The sequence below is a fragment of the Nicotiana tabacum genome, chromosome 19 (assembly GCF_000715075.1).
Source record: "Nicotiana tabacum cultivar K326 chromosome 19, ASM71507v2, whole genome shotgun sequence".
Taxonomy (NCBI): Eukaryota; Viridiplantae; Streptophyta; class Magnoliopsida; order Solanales; family Solanaceae; genus Nicotiana; species Nicotiana tabacum.
Window position 1 is genome coordinate 136,945,529 of NC_134098.1, and position 16,994 is coordinate 136,962,522.

Consider the following 16,994-nt stretch of genomic DNA (forward strand, 5'->3'; position numbering starts at 1 on the left):
AGAAAATCATACGAAAATCATTTCTATTTTTGTTTTCAGGTCATGAATTTTCACAAAATATTTCGACAAAAGTACCCTTAAATTACAATTAGGTATCTGAAAACTTTTGTGAGACATAATTTTTCATTTATTGAGCTAACTAATGGGAACAATGTTCATAATTTTTAGGAATTTTTCTCTAAATTTTATTTTATAATTTTGTATAATTCAAACATATAGTCTGATAATATTTACGTGATTCTTAAAAAAAAATATATAAATACACGCGCAAAGCGCGCACCTTGAGACTAGTACTATATTAAAAGCACGAAATCCCTTAGCGAAATGCAGTTCGCCTTTTTTATCCTTTAAAAATAAGTTTTTCATTAGATAAATATGTAATTTAAGTTACTTTTTTAATATTTAGGAATTTGAAATCAAATAAAATTTTAATTATTACCTAATATTTAGGAGTATAAATCAACTAAATAAGGACAAAAAATATTAAAAATAATAGAAGAGATAATAAAGAAGTAAAAGGTAAGATTCTTATCAAACAAGGAAACTCCATGACAAATATTGTGTAATTTTTTGTAAATATACATAATATGCACGCAAAATCTACACATAAATCTTAGATAACATAAATGTATTTTTCTTATTGAACTATACATTCCAAAATTATAATATATATATTCCTAAGATTTGCTACCTTGAATGCATTCTCACGTAGTATGTATCTTCAACGACTTGACAAAACAAAAAGGTTCTTATTTGTGTATTATTAATTGACTTTGTTTGCCTGGATTAATTCAAATTGAGTTTTATGAAATTTCAATTTATTCTTTATTTCTCTGCCAATAAGTTCTTTCTTCCATAAAAGCAGGAAGAATGAATTTAAAATTTGATAGTGTTTATTTATTTCTTACTAATTCTTATTTTATGTAGCTATCTATCTATCTATCTATATCTATATCTATCTATACTATATTAAAAGCACGAAAGCCCTTAGCGAAATGTCGTTCGCCTTTTTTACCCTTTAAAAATGGATTTCACATTGGACAAAATTATATTATATTTTAATTATTTTCCTAATATGTAGGACTTTAAAATCAACTAAATTTTTATTTTTTAAATCCTTCCCTATTTGAACTATGTAAAAACTCCTAACATTTAGGAATTTAAAGTTAATTAAGATTTTACTTCTATAAACTTTATCCTTATTTAAATTGTATGACTATCACGATTCTAAGTTTTTAAAACATTAGGAACAGTAATGGAAGCTTTTCTTCAAAAAATTTGTCTTAGAACTAAACACTTGAGAATTGTAAAATATATTTTTAAGAATATCTTGTATTATTATTTTTAATATTTAGATATTAGTTTTTAATCAACTTTAAGAGATGTTGTCCATCAAGTATAAAATTAATTTTGGAAAGAATCACTCCAGCAAATATGAAACCAATTGCGATAGCTTTATTAACATTAGTGTATTACTATATGTTATAATCTTTTATAAACTTTATTTTAGACGTATTAAATTATATTTTATAACTTTTTGTAGCGCGGGCAATTATTTTAGACATATAAAATTTAATATGGTCTAATTATCACTTTTTATAGGTATCACGTGCCACTTGTTACATTTTGCGAGCAAATAATTAAATAACTTAAAAAGACTTGAATATAATCGATGATCATGTCTAAGGAATATTTCAATTCTAAGCCACTAAGATTTATTAAAATCTAAAATTTTAAGGAGCCTAGCAGGTGAAGAAAAGAAAAGGAAATAAAATTCATTAAACATGTCTTAAATCATTAGAAGCATAAAAATAAAATAAATATAGTAGAGAAGGGAAAATCAAATTTTAAGAGGGAGATAAAAGTACTAATTAATAAGAGAGAAGAAAATTTTATCATAATTTATTCACTCGTTCGAACAACGTTAACAAAATCCAAAAAAGAATATAGTTTAGAACACTTTACTAAGGATAATCATACATACTATATGGTATATATAATACTTAGGTCAGATACAAAACATAATATATCATATTATCTTTATAAAAATATATATAGATACAAAAGTTATATAATTAACCTACATAAATTTTTAATCTTTGCAAGTTCAGAAGATACCCAATAACTCTGCATTCAACTATTTCATCAATGTAACATTTATTTTTCAATTTAAATAAATATTGTATTTATCTCGATGTCAATTGCTATTGCACATAATTTATTCTTATTCTCAATTTTATTCACTTTTTTTAATTGAAGCAAAAAACACGTGCAACGCACGTACACTAAATCTAGTACTATTAAACACAAGAAAATAGTTCCTTCAAAAATTTATTTTTTATCAAACCAAAAAGACCTGTATACCAAACTAATTTACGATTGGATTAGCTATTCCTACTCATATCTTATCTTCCACACTAAAATGTCTAATCACTTTTATTTTTATAAAAAAGTGAAAAAGATTCCCGCAAAGACTTCACGGCGTTGAACTTAGAAAAATGTCTACATGTTGAAATTGAAAGGAGCAGCATGCTGGGCCGTATATTTGGGCCGAATCAAGCTAACCTTTGGGCCTCCATACATGGGCCTGTAGCAGGTTGTGTCATTCACAGCCGGTCTAGCTAACTAGCTATTAGTAGAAATACTAGGAGTATATTTTCCTTAAAACAACAAATGTTTTCTTTGCCAATGTCCATTAATACTGTAACTGGAAACGGATTAGATTGCTCACTCTGTTAGTAATATCTATAATAGAAAGTAAAGATTGGGTTGAATGTTGATCACGAGTTTATCTCAAAAAAATGCTAAAACGTCTCTATATCTGGTCTATAAATTGACACACTTAATTCTGCAAAGTCCATTTGAAGTATGAAACAGTTCTTACTTATAGCTTTCTTCGTCTTTCTATATATTGATTGATCCTGCACTTCAAATCTCAACTTACAAAACTCAAACTGAAATTTGTGTCCGGCAAATGATTTTTGTCCGAATTTTGGGAGAAACCTATAACTAACAATTGTTTCATAATGAAACAATTATTATGAAACTATGCTTAGTTATAGGTTTTTTCTTCCAAAAACCACTGACCATTTCCTCTTTCTCAAGCCTCCAGAAGATCTCTTCTACATATTTGTCTTTTTAACTCATAGAGAAAGAGAGATTTATGTACAGCAAATTAAATGTTTTTGGTAAAAATTACAGTATGGGAGTTTCTACCTAAGGGATCATTAATTAGGACCAAATATGTACCTGCAATTGGTATAATACATCTACTTTTTCCCGGCCATATTAAATTGAAAATCAAAATTGAAGGAGAATGATGCTAGTTCTTGGAAGAGCAATTATAGTTGGGAAGGCATGCTTTTTCAAAACGAGGCCTATGATTGCAATTAAATTTTGTTCATTTCCTTTCTATACATTTTATATCACTTCTGGCCAAAAAGAAGAAAAAGACTTGAGAAATAATGATTGAACAAGATGATCAAAAATGGCTAGTTGTAGCATGTCATATAGTCAATGCAAAACTTTAACTAGTTTGTGCTAATATTGCACACTGCAGCTTCATTAACTGCCTCTATCGGCCATCATAAAGAATAAAATTGTCTTTTCTGGTTTCATCACTTTTTGATGATAATAATCCTTCATCTTTTAGTGATAAATGTACACACCTCCTAAAATTTCAGAACCAGCCTGAGAATCCCTCTTATTCTCATCTTCTTTTTCCTCCCTTTTGCTGCTTCCACCACGGCTACTGTCTTTAAGTGATGAAGATTTTATGTCAATCTCTTCTTTATCCGGCACCAACTGGCTGAGTTTCTTGATTTCTTTATCTTTCCCCCACAAGACAACATATAGTCCACAAATTATCACAATTGATCCAAGCACACTGCAGTGTACAACATTAAAGCTCAACTAGTTAGACTTTGTTATCGATATTATGTAAACACTCAAGAACTAAGCATTACGATGTACTCGCTCGCTCAATAAGTATTTCCTGGTCTTTTCATCTTCTTTTTTGGCTAGAAGTGACTGAAAAATCTGTAGGAAAGGGAAAAAACACGAGTTCTTGCGATGCTAGGTCTGCCTCATTATGAAAGCACATACCTTCCAAGATATAGTTTTTCTTCCAAGAACAAGTATCCAGAAATTGCCACCATCACAAGCATCAAAGGGTTAAAAACGGATACATATACTGGGCCTTTCATACGGACAACCCATGCGATGATGGTAAAAAGTACTCCAGAACAAAATATCCCCTGAAACACAACTTCAACAGTGTGAGAAAATCAATTCTGAACTTCAATTTCAATTTTAGTTACGAGTTCTTACAAAGAATAGAATTGATATATTCTAATTAGAACATACTGTATATGCTGAAGCAAGAAGTCGAACGTTCCACCCCAATTTCCATTCCTTCCAATCTCTTTCCACAACTACTGCAACAACAAAACATTGAACTGCCGCCATTACATTCAGTAGAGCGGTGAATGAGTAAGGACATGGATATCGCTGAGCTGCCTTAGCCTGTATATACAGAAAATTGGTTAAAAACATTGTTCTGACAGCTTCATCTTGAACTAATAGAGAATAACAGTCCATACCTTGAATTGATCAAAATTCAATATTTGATGTTTATTGCATTATTACATCCATCTTTTTTATTATAACACATTTGGAACCAAAGCTAACTTATCACAAAACTTTTGTACTAACGGTGGTGTTTCGGCCAATTTACTGCGTGTCTCGACTATTCCACCAACTACCTCCCACCAGCACAAACTTATCGTGAATGCTAAATGAACGTCTATAACTTCTAAACGTTACAAAATGCTTTTTAAAATTGGTTGTAGAGAAATCTAAGTTAAACTAGTCTTAACAAACTACGTATTACAAACGAAACGAGACCGAATAATATAAATGACAGTTCCAAACATCATTGTTCATCACTTACTCACCTGAACAATCAACAGCAGTGCATAGCAAGTACAACCAGCTAGGGCAAGAAGAGCCCCTACTAAAGGTTTACTTTCTCCCTTATGATGTGTGGAATGCAACAGGTTAATGTTTGTTTTCCCCATATTTATCTCTGGCCCTTTGTAGAGTGTTAGGAGCATCGCTCCACTGATGCAAACGAGTGTCCCCAATACCTTTGCTTTACCTGCTGGTGTTTTCAAGCCCAACTTCTCTAACCTGGACAATACGGAATATTTATACTACCTCATCTTGTTTTGAAATTTATGAAACTAAACTCGAGGATCGTAACAAAAATACCTCAATATGATGGCAACAACAAAGGTTATGGCAGGGATGAGATTGAACATTGCTGAGACAAAAGTTGCTGATGTGTAGACCAAACTTTGTAGGTACATGTTTTGTCCTAATGACCCCCTGCACTATAAGCTCCCTTCACTACAATTTCTTATCAAAATTGCCTAAATTTTGACATAAATAGTTTACAATACATAATTTTCAGTTTAAGCAAGGGATTTTTTGAAATGAAGCATTAAAAACAATAAGAAATCAAGAAATCTATGACTAAGCACTGTTTCATTCTTCAACTGGACTTTGAAGAAATAGGGGTGTCGACTTTTATAGTAAAGACAATAGTGTAAAAAGAGCAGGGAGAAGAAATCAGTAGTAAAGATAGAACAACTTGCCCAAGTAGACCACAAAGAAATCCTTGAAATATAACCATCTTTGTTAGCTTGGATCTTTTCCCCCTGAAATTAGAATTGAGAACCATTTGTAAGAAACTCAAAGCTCAATGAGACTTTTAATAGATATTTTCCCTTCATTCCAAGAAAGCAAGCATACATTTTACATATCTGCAAGAATCTATATTAGACATTAGACAAACTCTACCTAGATAAAATACAAAGATAAATCCCCAAAAATAGGATTTCCCAGTTTTCTTTTCCTTTATATTAAATTCTTATTGAAAAAAGATGAGGAAAAAAAAATTCAATTCACTGGAAAATTTAAGAATTAAAGATTGGACCTTACAATGAAGAATTAATGCAAGAGGGACCATGAACACAGAGGCGAAGAGACAACGATAAAAGATCAAAATGCTAAAATTCAATTTACTGACAAATTTAAGAGTTAAAGACTGGACCTTTCAATGAAGAATGCAAGAGGGACCATGAATACAGAGGCGAAGAGACAACGATAAAAGATCAAAATGCTAAAATTCATCCCATCGCTGGTGGCAAGTTTGAACACAATATTCATTCCTGCAAGTATTATCTGCCCCAAAATCATTAGCAGAAGAGGCCTCATCTCATGAACCACGTTGCATATATTTTCCATGCTAGCCATTATTTATCTTTTCTGCTCTTTTCCTCTTCCAATAAAAAGATGATAATGTTTAATTTCTTGAAGAGGAATAGACAAAACAAGAAAAAGGAGGGTTTAATTATATAATCCTCCTCTTCCTCTTACGTTCTTGTTTTGCATGCAGATAAGAGGCTAGAGAAGATGAAAATCAAAGATTCAAAGATTTTGAATAGGAAAAATGTTTAGAAGAGATTTTTGGCTTTTGGGGGGTGAGAGAAAATGGAGGTAAAAGTTGTTCTAGAAAATCACGAGACTTGGGGCAAAAGAAGCGAGAAAAAAGAATACACATGTATGGAGATAATCAATACGTATCTATGTGTACCAAAAGCTAGCTATTTTCCTTAACTGTCATAGTTATAGTGTTACTAGTTTTAACCTGATTGAATGAGCTAAGACACAGTTAGGAAAAGGTGGAAACCAGGTACGTAAACAAGTCGGGGCCAGTCCACAGGCACCTTTTTTATTTATTTAAAAGGAGTTAAATTAAAAATAATCGATGGTATATAATACTAATATGCATATAAGTGAGTCTAATTTATGTATACTACAGTGGCGGATCCACGATTTTAAAGTCGTGGGTGCTCTGATAAAAATTCTGAAAGAAGAGGAAAAAAAAGTTAAGTTATGGGTGGTCACTCAATATTTATTTTAATATTTTTATAATTACCTATACAAATTTACTAAATCTTGTCAAAGATAATGAGTGCTTGAGCACCCAAAAATAACATGTAGATCCGTCACTGATTATTAGTAGGTTTTAACTTATATGAATTGACAGTATAATCGCCGTAGCTAGTGTCTACATCACATCCCTTGGGGTTGCGGGGTTTCCTCGGACGCTGCGTGAACGCAGAATACCTTATACACCGGGCTGCCCTTTTTTCAATTTAACAAAAATGACTGTGTCCCTTAAAATTTAATTTTCAAATAAATTTTATTGATTATTCCTCAAATTTATTCATTATGAAAATGACTTTCAAATTAAAATTGATTCTAAGTGATTTTTACTAGATTGAATAAATATAAGTTAAATCAACCAGCATTGGTTATATAACGTGTGTTGAGATTTTAAGCCTGTGTAGCTTAACGAGGGTGAATGAGAAATGGAGAAAAAAATGAAATATTTGAGTTTTCCTACTTGGCAAAGGGACATTGTCCCATATTGGAGGAAGAAAAGGCTTTTGATGGGTATATATATAATTGCTCTTCTTCTAGCTCTTAAAGAGTTAAGAAGAAGGCAAGCCTCGCGCCGTCGTCGTCGTCCCATTTTGGTCAAAGATTGATTGATTAATCTTTTTGGATAAAATTCCTTTCAATTAATTAATTAATTAATTAAATAATTAACGAAAAATTCAATTCGGAATAACCTATGACCCGCGACCCGGTCCGGTCAGGCTCATTTTCTTTTCCGAATTATTTTAAATCTATTTTTTCGCAATATTTCAAACAACCCTGTTTCTACAGTCATGGCTGTTTCTGAAAGGTTGCAAACCTTTTCAGAAATAATGCCAGCAACTCTATAAATAGAGTTTGAATCCCAGAATCTTTCCTTACGAAATTTTCAGAGCTTCTTCTTCTTCTTCTTCTGCACAAAAAATTAGTGTGTTTTAAAGCCTTCGAGTGGCTCGCTGTTCACCGGCGTTTTGGTACCAACACTCCGATGAGTTAAATCGTTATATCCTGGGAGGATATATTCCAGCACATCGGGTACTTGAGGGGAATAATTTTCTTAAGGACACACTGTGTATTCAGTGGGCTCGATTTATTCCTATACCGTTTTTCCAGAATTTATTTCGTAAACAAGTATTACTAACTTTCTGTTTTGTTTATATATTTCAGAAAGTTTAATTGTTTATTACAGCAATACAAAACAATAACAATCTTAAGGAAATTATTTTATTCTGTATTTTTGTTTGTGGAGATTAAAACGTGTGTGATTTTCTACTCCTTCTGAATTTTACTATTCTGATTTGAAGATATAAAAACTTCATCAGAATATTGAAATTCAGAAAACGATTTGAAAAACATAAAAACTTCATCGTTTTCTGTGAAACAGTATATAAAAAACTTCGGTTTTATTTCTTATACATACTGTTTTTTTTGTTAATAACAATATTGTTTACTGTTCTAGTTTTGCCATTAATTGAATTCTTCTGTTGTTTACAGTGAGAAAATGGCAATTGATAACGAAAATTCTTCTGCGATTGTTGCGGCAACGACGATAGCCTCGTCAAGCCGGACTGTTATTCCACCGGCAGAGAAACCGTGGAAATTTTTCGGAGCCAACTTCAAAGGATGGCATCAAAGGGTGTTCTTCTGGCTTACCACACTTGGTATGCAGAAATTCACTAGTGAAGAACCTCCAGTGCCTGTTGCGGACATGCCGGACAACGAGAAATTCATGATTGTTAAGGCGTGGAAGCAAGCAGATTTTCTTTGCAAAGGCTATATCTTAAGCGCTTTAGAGGATGACTTGTACAATGTGTACAGTGCGATGAATACTTCGAAATAATTATGGGACGCACTTGAGAAGAAGTACAAGACTGAAGATGCATGCTTGAAGAAGTTCGTGGTTGCCAAGTTTCTAGACTATAAAATGATAGACAACAAAACTGTTGGAACCCAAGTTCAGGAGCTTCAACTTATTTTTCATGACCTTATTGTTGAAGGTATGGTCGTGAATGAAGCATTTCAAGTGGCTGCAATGATTGAAAAATTGCCTCCTTCGTGGAGAGATTTCAAGAACTATCTTAAGCACAAGCGCAAAAAAATGAAGTTGGAAGATCTTGTGATTCGTTTCAAGATTGAGGAAGACAACAAAACAGCCGAGAAGAAGTCTCGTGGAAATTCAACGATCATGGGAGCTAATATCGTTGAGGAGACTGCTCCAAAAAGTAAGAAGAGAAAGAGGTCTTCTGGACAGACTAAGGAGCAGAACAAAAAGAAATTCAAGGGCAGCTGCTACAATTGTGGAAAAATCGGTCACAAAGCCCCTGATTGTCGTCTCCCGAAAAAGTATAAGAAGAAGGGACAAGCTAACATAGTGTTGAAGAATGATGACATTGATGATTTGTGTGCAATGCTTTCGGAATGCAACCTAGTTGGAAATCCGAATGAGTGATGGATTGACTCTGGAGCCACTCGACATGTTTGTGCTGTCAAGGAAGCATTTGCGTCTTACTCTACTGCTGGTCCCAAAGAAGATCTTTCCATGAAAAATACTGCAACAGCCAAGATTGAAGGTTATGGAAAGATATTCCTGAAAATAACTTCCGGCAAGGTGTTAACGCTCAACAACGTTCTTCATGTTCCTAATATTAGGAAGAATTTAGTTTCTATTTCTTTGCTTGTTAAGAATGAATTTAAATGTGTATTTGTTTCTGATAAAGTTGTTGTAAGCAAGAATAAAATGTATGTTGGAAAGGGCTACCTCACAGAGGGCCTCTCCAAACTAAATGTAATGGTTGTTGACAGTATAAATAAAATTTCAGCTTCTTCTTATTTATTGGAGTCAAATAATTTATGGCATATTCGTTTAGGACATGTCAATTACAAAACCTTGCGGAAGTTAATTAATTTAGAAGTATTGCCTAAATTCGAGTGTAATAAATTAAAATGTCAAATATGTGTTGAGTCTAAGTTTGTAAAACATCCTTATAAGTCTATTGAAAGGAATTCAAATCCTTTAGACTTAATTCATACTGACATTTGTGATATGAAGTCGACACCATCTCGAGGTAGGAAAAAGTATTTTATTACTTTTATTGACGACTGCACTCGATATTGTTATGTTTATTTGCTTAATAGTAAGGATGAAGCAATTAAAGCATTTAAGCAATACAAGAATGAAGTGGAGAATCAATTGAATAAAAAGATCAAAATGATTAGAAGTGATAGGGGTGGAGAATATGAATTTCCGTTTCCAGAAATATGTTCGGAATATGGAATTATCCATCAAACTACTGCACCTTACACACCTTAATCCAATGGAATTGCGAAAAGGAAAAATCGGACATTAAAGGAAATGATGAATTCTTTATTAATAAGTTCCGGATTACCACAGAGTTTGTAGGGCGAAGCTATCCTTACAGCTAACCGAATACTTAATAGAGTACCCCACAACAAAACACAATCTATTCCATATGAAAAATAGAAAGGAAGAAAACCCAACTTGAAATATTTTAAAGTGTGGGGGTGTCTAGCAAAGATACAAGTTCCTTTACCTAAAAGGGTTAAAATCGGACCAAAAACTGTTGATTGCGTTTTCATTGGATATGCTACAAACAGTAAAGCATGTCGGTTTTTGGTTCATAAATCCGATAATCCCAAAATTTACGTTAATACGGTAATGGAATCAGATAATGCTGAATTCTTTGAAAGCATCTATCCGTATAAAACTGAATGTGAGTCATTAAGTAAAAGACCTAAACGACCTCGGAAAGAACCAAAGGAAAATACTCTAAGTATAGAAGATCCAAGGCGTAGCAAACATCAAAGAACATCTACTTCCTTTGGACCAGATTTTGTGACATTCTTGCTTGAAAATGAGCCTCAAACTTTTAAAGCAGCTATGTCATCTTCTGATTCAGCATTTTGGAAAGAGGCAGTCAATAGTGAGATTCAATCAATTTTGGATAACCATACATGGGAATTGGTAGATCTTCCTCCGAAAAATAAGCCTTTAGGTTCGAAATGGATCTTTAAATGGAAAGTGAAAGCTAATGGCACTATTGACAAATATAAGGCAAGACTTGTTGTCAAAGGTTATAGACAAAAGGAAGGCCTTGATTACTTTGACACTTACTCGCCAGTAACGAGGATAACATCTATTAGGGTGTTAGTGGCACTAACGGCCGTGTATGGTCTTGAAATCCATCAAATGGATGTTAAAATAACTTTTTTAAATGGAGAATTAGAGGAAGAGATTTACATGGAACAACCTGAGGGTTTTGCGGTTCCTAATAAAGAAAAGAAAGTGTGCAAACTTGTTAAGTCGCTTTATGGACTTAAACAAGCACCCAAACAGTGGCATGCCAAATTTGGCCAAACAATATTGGCAAGTGGGTTTAAAATCAACGAGTGCGACAAATGTGTTTACATTAAAAACACTCCAGGTCATGAAGTCATTGTTTATTTATATGTTGATGACATGTTGATAATGAGCAAAAACATGGCAGATATAAATGCTACTAAGCGCATGTTGGCTAGTAAATTCGATATGAAAGACTTAGGAGTTACTGATGTGATCTTAGGAATCAGAATTCACAAGACTCCACAAGGTCTAGCATTATCACAGTCTCACTACATTGAAAAGGTACTTGACAAGTTCAAGTATTTGGATTTCAAAATTGCCAAGACTCCAATTGACGTGAGTTATGCACTTCAAAAGAATGAAGGTGAAAGTGACTCACAACTGGACTATGCAAGAGTATTGGAAAGTTTGATGTATATCATGAATTGTACGCGACCAGATATAGCATGTGCTATTAGTAAACTGAGTCGGTTTATAAGTAATCCCAATCACATACATTGGATGGTAATGAAACGAGTTTTGGGGTATCTCAAACATACCCAAAATTATGCTTTGCATTATAACAAATATCCCTCCGTGATCGAGGGATATAGTGATGCAAATTAGATCACTGGATCATCTGAAGTTAAATCCACGAGTGGATATGTTTTCACAATTGGGGGTGGAACAGTACCTTGGAAATCATCTAAACAAACATGCATCGCCCGTTCTACAATGGAATCTGAATTCATAGCTTTAGATAAGGCCAGTGAAGAAGCTGAATAGCTCCGAAATTTTTTGGAAGATATTCCATTTTGGCCCAAACCTTTGGCACCTATTTGTATACATTGTGATAGTCAAGCGGCAATAGGCAGGGCAGGGAGCGTTATGTATAACGAAAAATCTCGTCATATACGATAGAGACACAATACCGTTAGACAACTACTCTCTAGTGGTATTATCACAATTGACTACGTAAAGTCAAGAGATAACGTGTCGGATCCACTTACAAAAGGCATATCTAGAGAGGCAGTTGAATGATCATCAAAGGAAATGGGGTTAAGGTCCAGGACAAGTCATCATGGCGGTAACTCTACCTAGCATATTGGAGATCCCACGAGCTAGGTTCAAAGAGATCAAACAAAGTTATGAATGACGGTTCAACATTGTCAAATAACTCAACCCATTCTCGTGATGAAGACAATGTTCAGAAATCGAGGTAAAGCATTAAGGCTTTTTGATGAGTCAACAAAGCTTAAAGGTTTTTTAATGATTTGCTAAGTCTGGCAGGATATGACCAGATAGTGTGTCTATATGATTACACGTTTAGAAATCACCTGTATGAGTGTGAAGTGTAAGCCGCTTCAAGGGGAATGAAAGTAAAGGCCCATTCTCTAAGCACTCATGAAACCAGGCCGTGTTCATGACTGAAACGAACACAACCGTGAGAACCATAGATGGTTAAGGATTGATTGTGTGACTTATGTTGTCTAGGTATACAACAAAGCTCGACGGTTCAAAGATATCAAATCTACCGATTGACTGAGTATATCCGATATAAGCTCACTACGGAAAGTTCAAAGGGAAACCTACTTATCCAGATGCAATTAATTCTTGCATGTAAAACACACACGCGTCAGTGCATTCCTTTATTTTTTATCCATTCCCCATTCATGTGGGGGATTGTTGGGATTTTAAGCTTGTTTAGCTTAACGAGGGTGAATGAGAAATGGAGGAAAAATAAAATATTTGAGTTTCCCTCCTTGGCAAAGGGACATTGTCCCATATTGGAGGAAGAAAAGACTTTTGATGGGTATATATATAATTGCTCTTCTTCTAGCTCTTAAAGAGTTAAGAAGAAGGCAAGCCTCGCGCCGTCGTCGCTCGCTCGGCTCGGCTTCGGCTTCGGATTTGGTCAAAGATCGATTGATTGATTAATCTTTTTGGACAAAATTCCTTTCAATTATTTAATTAATTTATTAAATAATTAACGAAAAATTCAATCCGGAATAACCCATGACCCGCGACCCGGTCCGATCAGGCCCATTTTCTTTCCCAGATTATTTTAAATCTATTTTTCCGCAATATTTCAAACAACCCTGTTCCAACAGCCATGGTTGTTTCTGAAAGGTTGCAAACCTTTTTAGAAATAATGCCAGCAACTCTATAAATAGAGTTTGAATCCCAGAATCTTTCCTTACGAAATTTTCTGAGCTTCTTCTTCTTCTTCTGCATAAAAATTCAGTGTGTTTTACAACCTTCGAGTGGCTCGCTGTTCACCGGCGTTTTGGTACCAACACTCCGATGAGTTAAATCGTTCTATCCTGGGAGGATATATTCCAGCACCTCAGGTACTTGAGGGGAATAATTTCCTTAAGGACACACTGTGTATTCAGTGAGCTCGATTTATTCCTATACTGTTTTTCCAGAATTTATTTCGTAAACAAGTATTACTAACTTTTTATTTTGTTTATATATTTCAGAAAGTTTAATTGTTTATTACAGCAATACAGAGCAATAACAACGTGATCCTGGACGAAACTTCTATTGTCTCGGAACCGGTATGTTATATATTTAAATTGTATGAACAAGTATAAAGCGCTTTTGAATTTGGGCAGCTTGAAGCATGAGGACAAAGAGCCACAATTTAGTATGTATCGAAATTGATTGATCTGGCCATTTCATATTTTCAGTATTATCACGTGTACAAGGAACTACTTAGTATATAATACCATATACCTATTCTATTTTCTTTCTTCCTTTTATTTATACTATTATTTCAGTATCATCATGGAGCAGGTTATAAATTTTTTTATGATCTTCGCATATTTGATTTTTTTCTAATTCGTACACTTTTTTATGCTTGTTAGGGAAAAGGATTTGTCTCTCTGCCTAATGGTATATTTAAAGATATTGTTTGTCTTCATTTATAAATGCCAACTTCTTGCAAGTCTATTTTCATTTTGTAAACCGGTGACGATAATTAACGGCAAATTGTCAAAAAAGAATCTTTATTATACAGGTTATTCAGAGAACATTAATGTACAACATTCTTATTGCTATATGAAAGACGGTATTTACTGTACAGTCTACACCACTCTTTAATTCTCGTTTTTTGTTATATATACACGCATTTTCCTATTCTCTGTAACCAAAAAAGAGGTCCAAACACGGAAATGAGAGCCCTTTTTTGTGATTGTGATTGATAACATTCCATAAATTAACATTACTACTTTCCTTAAAACTTTCTTTGGCTGAGATAGAAAAGCGGAATTACCTCAAATACAAATTTCATTTCCCATATATAGTATTCGTATTCGGAGCAAGAAAATATCCATCAATTGCAGTCATTATATTTGAGTTTGTGAGAGGAACATAAAGAGTTCCTTTCAACTCCAAAAAAGAGAAAAAAAAAACAAAAATATGGGAGCTTGTGCTAGTGCACCGAAGGACTTGAAGGCTGAGGCCAAGGCAGCCCCTCTACCGGAGCAACCAAAGGAGGAGGAAACCACCGCCGCCGCCGCCGGCAGCCCGGAGGTGACAACCGTTGACAAGGAGGTGAACGGAGAAGATGAAGAAAAGAAGGTGGAAGATGGTGATGTTGCTAAGCCAAAGGAGGATGAGAAGGTGGCCGGGGATATTAACAAATCCAATTCTCTTGGGTCGTTGCTTGATGAGGTATATCATTATTTTTCTTTTTTATGATAATGATTTTTGAATATAACCCTATTTTTAAGGTAATGGTTATGTATTTAGTATGATAGAAGTCATTTTCTTTTTAACAAAAAGATATGACGAAGTCAATTTTTTAATAATTATATATGTAATGTGTAGCTTTATATTACTTTCTTCAACTATCAGTTAGATATCATTATTAATTTTTAGTACTAATAAATTTCCTCAACACTCTGATAGCTGATTATTAATGTTTAAATATTTTTTTAAGAAATATTTTTCGTTCAACAATCAAACACAAAAAAATATTTTCAAATGAAAAATAATTTTTATTTAATATCGGAAACAACCTTTCTGCCTTCACAAGGTAAAGGCAGGATTGTACGTACATACTATCTTTCCCAGACTCCACTCGTGAGATTATACTGTGGGGTCGAAAAATAACTTCCATCTTACCAAATACTGATACATAAAAAAAACATAAAACTTTCTTGAACGTAACTGATCTCTGAATCCGAAAGGACTACAACACAAGAGGATGTATAGAATGTACAGTAGCTTATAATATTTCATAGTTTGGAGTATACGGTTTTGAAAATACTTTGAAAATGAATGGCACAGACCGAAGTAGAAAAGGAGTCAGTTAAAGATGAGAAAAGCTCGGAAACCACAGAGAAAAAACCAGAAGAAGCAAAGGTGGAGGAACTTCCAGCATCAGATGCCAACAAAGACACTGATGCTCAACAACCAGCTGCTGCAGAAGAGGTTGAAAAGAAATCAACATAGAGTTTAATCCAAGACATGGTCTCAAGAGAGCTTCAAATTAAATGATAAATGCATATGCTTTTTTGTTGGTTACTTGAGGGTCAAGGAAAAATTGTGTAGCAAAATATATTTGATTGGAACATATAGGGACTTGCATGGGTTCTAATGGTATATATATATATATATATATATATATATATATTGTTTTTGAAGTATCTATAGTTTACTTGGCTATTTCATGTTATTATATTTCTCTTGATCTTTCTTTTAAATTCTTTTGATATTGTTACAACCTCTCTGCTTTCTTAAGGTGGGTAAGATTGCGTACACACTATCTTCCCCACACCTCACATGTGAGATTTTACTGAGTTTGTTGTTGTTGTTATCAATATTCACACACCCTGCATGTTAGGATCGAGAATCCGGGTAGTGCGGAATTTAGCCAAACAACGGTATAATGATAATAACAAAGACAATGGAAGTTGATAACAACGACAATTAAAGTAGATAAAGAAGACACAAATTTAACGTGGTTCGGTCAAAGTGACCTACGTCCACAAGCGGAGAGGAGCAATTTACTATAACAATAAGAGTACAAAAGAGAGTACAAAATTAGAGTAAACACTCCAATTAATCCCAAATACCCTAAGAGAATAACCTCACAAGATTACTGCAAAGAACGGGTTCACACAAGTGCTTCCCAACACTAACTCTCATACAAAACACTCTTAATAAAGGAAGAAAGGAAGAAACAAGAATTGAAGACAAGTCTGTTGGTGTATCTAAAATGAACTAATGGCCTTCCCTTTTATAAGCAAAAAAGTCTTGGCCTCTTAGGTGTAAAAAAAAGAGATACAACTTGTGCAAATGATGTCCAACACACAATGCAATATTTTTGGGTCCCAAAGAATATTGTCAACAAAGTTTACACGTTGCAAAAATGCTTATACTCATGTGATATGGACTCCATTAGCCAAAATAATGGCCATATTACAAATCTCCACCTTGGCCTAATTTTGGATGATATAGTAAATTTTCTCCACCTTCTCCGCAAAATCCCCAATGGGCATATGTTAAAATTTAATGCCATCAAAATCAGATAAGTTATCTGATACCGAAACTGTAGTAGGGCCTATAATAATAGAGCCCAATAAAGTATACAACGAACCAGATCTGTGTGCTTTCATGATCACAAGAGCATCTTGAA

General features: G+C 33.7%; 2 protein-coding genes across 2 annotated transcripts; one reads left to right on the top strand and one right to left on the bottom strand.

The window, feature by feature from the left end:
• Positions 1 to 3,478: 3,478 nt before the first annotated feature.
• On the bottom strand, positions 3,479 to 6,547 carry LOC107827137 (WAT1-related protein At1g68170-like). Its single transcript, XM_016654211.2, has 7 exons — positions 6,116 to 6,547; positions 5,658 to 5,720; positions 5,272 to 5,388; positions 4,956 to 5,190; positions 4,366 to 4,524; positions 4,105 to 4,256; positions 3,479 to 3,886 (listed from the first exon to the last, which is right to left on the bottom strand). The coding sequence occupies exons 1-7, from the start codon at positions 6,316 to 6,318 to the stop codon at positions 3,649 to 3,651; spliced, it is 1,167 nt and encodes a 388-aa protein (XP_016509697.1). The 5' UTR covers positions 6,319 to 6,547; the 3' UTR covers positions 3,479 to 3,648.
• Positions 6,548 to 14,632: 8,085 nt separating this feature from the next.
• Positions 14,633 to 16,046, top strand: LOC107814070 (uncharacterized). Its single transcript, XM_016639397.2, has 2 exons — positions 14,633 to 15,025; positions 15,644 to 16,046. Exons 1-2 carry the CDS (start codon positions 14,771 to 14,773, stop codon positions 15,806 to 15,808), a joined length of 420 nt encoding a protein of 139 aa, XP_016494883.1. The 5' UTR covers positions 14,633 to 14,770; the 3' UTR covers positions 15,809 to 16,046.
• Positions 16,047 to 16,994: the final 948 nt, after the last annotated feature.